General features: G+C 39.3%; 2 protein-coding genes across 2 annotated transcripts; both read right to left on the reverse strand.

Moving 5' to 3' along the window:
• Positions 1–1,255: 1,255 nt before the first annotated feature.
• On the reverse strand, positions 1,256–2,341 carry PHYBLDRAFT_176464 (hypothetical protein; the record flags this gene model as incomplete). Its single annotated transcript, XM_018437786.1, has 4 exons — positions 1,256–1,307; positions 1,331–1,475; positions 1,698–1,949; positions 2,317–2,341. The coding sequence occupies 4 exons, from the start codon at positions 2,339–2,341 to the stop codon at positions 1,256–1,258; spliced, it is 474 nt and encodes a 157-aa protein (XP_018283090.1).
• A 587-nt stretch (positions 2,342–2,928) lies between these two features.
• PHYBLDRAFT_120285 (hypothetical protein) lies at positions 2,929–3,246 on the reverse strand (the record flags this gene model as incomplete). Its single annotated transcript, XM_018428735.1, has 1 exon — positions 2,929–3,246. A coding segment is annotated over one exon (318 nt), but the record flags the coding sequence as incomplete, so codon positions are not given.
• Between the last annotated feature and the right edge of the window lie 1,348 nt (positions 3,247–4,594).

Genomic DNA, 4,594 nt, shown 5'->3' on the forward strand with positions numbered 1-4,594 from the left:
CATGTTGTGTTCCCACCAATGAAGTTCACGTAGGCATGTTGTAGCTAATGGCTGTGGGTCGTCCCAAAACTTGTTCTGCTTGACGAAGTGGTTCTTTTACCACATAAAGTGCTGTGTGTATAACTTTGCTGGAGGCAAAGCGATAGTGATCACTTGTATTTGGATGGTCAAGCTGTGAACCAATTTGGGAGTGGGAGTTGTATGCTGGATCATTTGACGAATGGATCTGTGTAGATCTCCCAGTTTAGATCTTAGTATCTTGGTAACCATTGCTTTAGTATCCAATACATAGCCTAGATATTCCAACTCTTGGGACGGTATCAGGGAGGATTTCTTGTAATTGATCAGCCACCCCAATGATTTGAGCTTCTCCCAGAGAATGTTGGTGTGCTTCTGTGAGGCTGGGAATGAGTCACCGACCACAATCCAATCGTCCAAGTAGGCACTAACCAGTATTCCTTGTTTGTGCGCCCATTCCAACACTGGTCGACTTACCTTGGTAAAGAGCCACGGCACCACTGAGAGGACAAATGGTGCCGTTCGGAACTGGTACGTGGAGCCTTCCCATTTGAACCGAAAATATTTGCGGGATGTTTTATGTACGAGCAGGTGGAGGAAGGCGTCTGACAAGTCGAAAGAAGTCAAGTAACCTTGTGGTCGAATCAGGCGACAGATTTCTTGAAGTATTTCCATCTTGAAGTGTGGTGCTGATATTTTCTCGTTCAGCTTCGTCAGGTTGAATACCGGCCTGTGTTATCTATTGTGCTTTGGGATTACAAATGTTGGGCTGGTGTGGCCCAATGAGTTCTGAGTGGCTTCCTCGATTGCTCACTTGTGTAGAAGTCCTTCAATCGCTTGTCAAAGTAGGCGGTGTTGCTTGTCTGAGTGCGGGATTATTGGTATGCTGTGGCGTGCAAGAGGAGGCTGTTTGCAGAAGTGTATTCGAAAACCCTCCTTTACTACGCCATTCAACCAATCGCTGCTGTTAAGACGCTCCCATGCACGCGCAAATTTTCTGAGGCCCCCTCCAACCAGGGAGCAATTGGCTAGTTGTTGTGTTAGTTGATGTTGCTGGTGTTACTATCGTGCCCGCTGTTGCTTCTGCGGTTGGTGTTCCTGTGATTGTGCTGTTGGTTTTGTCTGTTGCGCTGACCCGGTTGAAGAGTCTTTCCGTTGCTGTAGAAGGGGCGTCCACCTGCTTATTGAGACGGGCCTGATAAAAAGCAATGACTCCAAAGGTTTCCGAGTAGAAATCTCAAATGGCTTGGACATGGCCTTGCATACGGACACCTGTGTGGCCGTTTAGTCTGTAAGTGATTGTTAGAAATACTTTAATTCCATGATGAAGTGCTTGGAGCTATCTAAATCAGCGGACTGGAACGTTGGATTAACTGATTGGAAGGCTAGATTCTTGCGCGAGTTGTTCACGTTAGCCATTCCATCCACCAATAATGAGCGGATATCTTTGATCATTGCTAATTATCAGAGAGTATCTAGTTTAGGTGCCATTGAAAGTAGTTCGTGTGCTAAGATATCCAGGTGACTTAACACTGCTGAAAACGGATACTGTTTTTTTTTCAGCGAGGTATCCTCTCTTGCCTGATGTGGCTTATAGAGCGATTAATCCAGAGGTAGAGCTGCTAGTAGTGTATGGACATGGTATTGCATTGGGGTATACTGTTCAATGATCTTCTTACAATCTTCTACGTCCATTTGGAAGGTAAAATTTCCAGGGGTGAGAGCGGTAGTCTTCACCTGTAGCTCAGAAGGCATCCAACCAGAAGTTTCCCGTATAGTAAACGAGTGAATCCTATTTGAGTCTACTGAGAAGTCAGGGTTGGACAAATTAAGGAATTGTAATTTCATGTCATAGATTGGATTGGTGAGAAACACCAGAAAAACCGTTTGGTCAGCAGGCTCTTGAGTAGTCTGATCTTTAGAATTTGAATCTTCAGAATGAGACAAGGTGCAAAAGTGATTAAAGTAATAAGAGGATACCGAAAAGCAATGAGTGGTAATGCCCAGCGAAAAAGATGATCAAGGAAACAGAAAAATTTTAGAAAAAAAATTATTACTTTACTTTTTTTGCTAATTTAAATAAAAAGATGATTACAACAATTGCTCCCTCCCAGTTGGTTTGACGGTCTCATCCAAATTTTGGGAGCCAATTTTGGCTTTGACTTTAAATTTTTTTTATTAATAATGAACTTTTTCGAACTTAACCTGTAAACTACTTTAAGAAATTGATTTGATTTTTTCACTTATGAATTTAGAACTCTATATTATTAAAGAAAAAATAGTAATAATTCATGTCACTTTTATGAATTATAGTTAATGGCATTATATTCTAACAAGAAAAAAGCTATGGAAAAATTATTGGCTATTGGCTATTGGAAAATGAAATAAATGGTAAATTTGTGCCTGACTTTTATATAATGTAACACTTCTACAATCATAGCAATGACTTTGGGAATCCTAGTGAACAAATTGCTATATATTTACAGCGACTCTTCTGATATATGGTATGTAAGCCAATATAATATTACGTTTCCAATTCAATTTTCATTCTCAAGAGCTAAAGTCTTTAGATTAACAGTTTTTAATCAATAGAACCTTCAAGATCAGCAAGATGTCTAAATTACTCCAGACCAAAAACAGTTACATTTATCCCTATACTCCGTTATAGATATATTTTAACAAAAGCAAGGAAAGAGACAAAGGTAAAGACAGTCAACCATATTATTTTTTAATAATATTTTTAAAGACTAATAGGTTTTTATATTTTTTAAAAAAAAGAGACAAGAATATAAATATAATATCAAAGAAAAACAAGGGAAAATTTTATTGTTCAAAGTAAATGATTTTTGTGTACAAAGATTTTTACAAATTAAATACAAATTAAATTAAATTAAATAGAATATAAGATAGTCAAGTCCATGATAGTCCAGTCCAGCCCAGTCCAGTCCGGTTTTTTTTTGAGAAATATTTCATTCGCTTTGCAAGTATATATGTAAAGAGGATTTTGCAGCTTATTGTAATAGAGAGTCTTGGTCCAATCCAGAGCGTCGCCTCGATCCAGAGCCAGGTTCCAATGCAGTGTTCCTTCAGTTTTGATTTGATTTGATTTGATTTGATTTGATTTGATTTGATTTGATTTGATTTGATTTGATTTGATTTGATTTGATTTGATTTGATTTGATTTGATTTGATTTGATTTGATTTGATTTGATTTGATTTGAGTTGATTTGATTTGATTTGAGTTGATTTGATTTGAATTGTAAATGTGAGGTAAGCACCACAATAGAGTGAAGAACAGACTCCACTACCAAACACTGATTCCTTCTTGCGAATAAATCTGGCAAATTAACCATCTCCGGAACTATTACATACCAGGCACACGTACAATACCCACTTATACAATGTACTAACCATCATACAACAAGGATAAGAATTAAAAAAGATTTGAATAGTCAAATATAAACAATATTACCTTGTCTCTCTAATAAATAACACTCTCAAAGTATCTCAATATTTTGAAGAGTAGATACTTTGAGAGTGTTACTTATTAGAGAGACAAGGTAATATTGTTCATATCTGTTACCATTCAAACCCCTTGGAATTCAGATCCCTGTTGTATAATGGTTGGTTTCCACGGTATAAATGTGTAGTGCACGTGTGCCTGGTATGTAATAGTTCCGGAGATGGCTAACGTGCCAGGTTCATAGGCAAGATGGAACCAGTGGTTGGTAGTGGAGTCTGTTCTTCACTCTATTGTAGTGTGCGTGCCACAGCCAACAGGACTTAGGATGATGCCTGAGATTTGAATTTGCCATTGGAAGAAATAATTTTTGTTTGGAACTTGCATTGGACCCCTGCTTGGAAATTGGCTTGGCCTTGAGATTTGGAAGTATAACCCAGATTTTGAACTTGATAGAAATTATGCTTGTATGTATGTATGTTCTAGGACTAGTACTCTAGCAGTACGTGGACATTGTTTGGCCATTTGGAAAGGAATTGGACTTGGACATGGACTTGGACATGGACATAGAAATGGATCTTGACTTGACTATTTTGGATATTGTGCTAGTATATATAAATTTTGACTTAATAAAGATAATTATGAGTACAATTTTTTTTGAATTTTTTCCCTTGTTTTTCTTTTTTTTTTGACTAGATATTTTGATTTGATTTTGGACTTTGTCCCTGATCTTGACCACATCTTGGTCCTGTGCTGTTAACCGGTTTGGCCTTTTCTTTGGCGCCCCTTGTTGGGCTTGTGGTAGGCCGGATTGGCCTCTGATCTTGACCACATCTTGGTCCTGTGCTGTTGACCGGTTTGGCTTTTTCTCTAGTGCCCCTTGTTGGGCTTGTGGTGGGCTGGATTGGCTTTTGGCCTGGCGCGCATCTTGGGCCTTTGCTGTTGGCCGGTTTGGCCTTTTCTTTGGCGCCCCTTGTTGGGTTTGTGGTAGGCTGGATTGGCTTTTGACCTGGCGCGCATCTTGGGCCTTTGCTGTCGGCCGGTTTGGCCTTTTCTCTGGTGCCCCTTGTTGGGCTTGTGGTGGGCCGGATTGGCTTTTGGCCTGGCGCGCATCTT

Source organism: Phycomyces blakesleeanus, assembly GCF_001638985.1.
Source record: "Phycomyces blakesleeanus NRRL 1555(-) unplaced genomic scaffold PHYBLscaffold_71, whole genome shotgun sequence".
Classification (NCBI taxonomy): domain Eukaryota; kingdom Fungi; phylum Mucoromycota; class Mucoromycetes; order Mucorales; family Phycomycetaceae; genus Phycomyces; species Phycomyces blakesleeanus.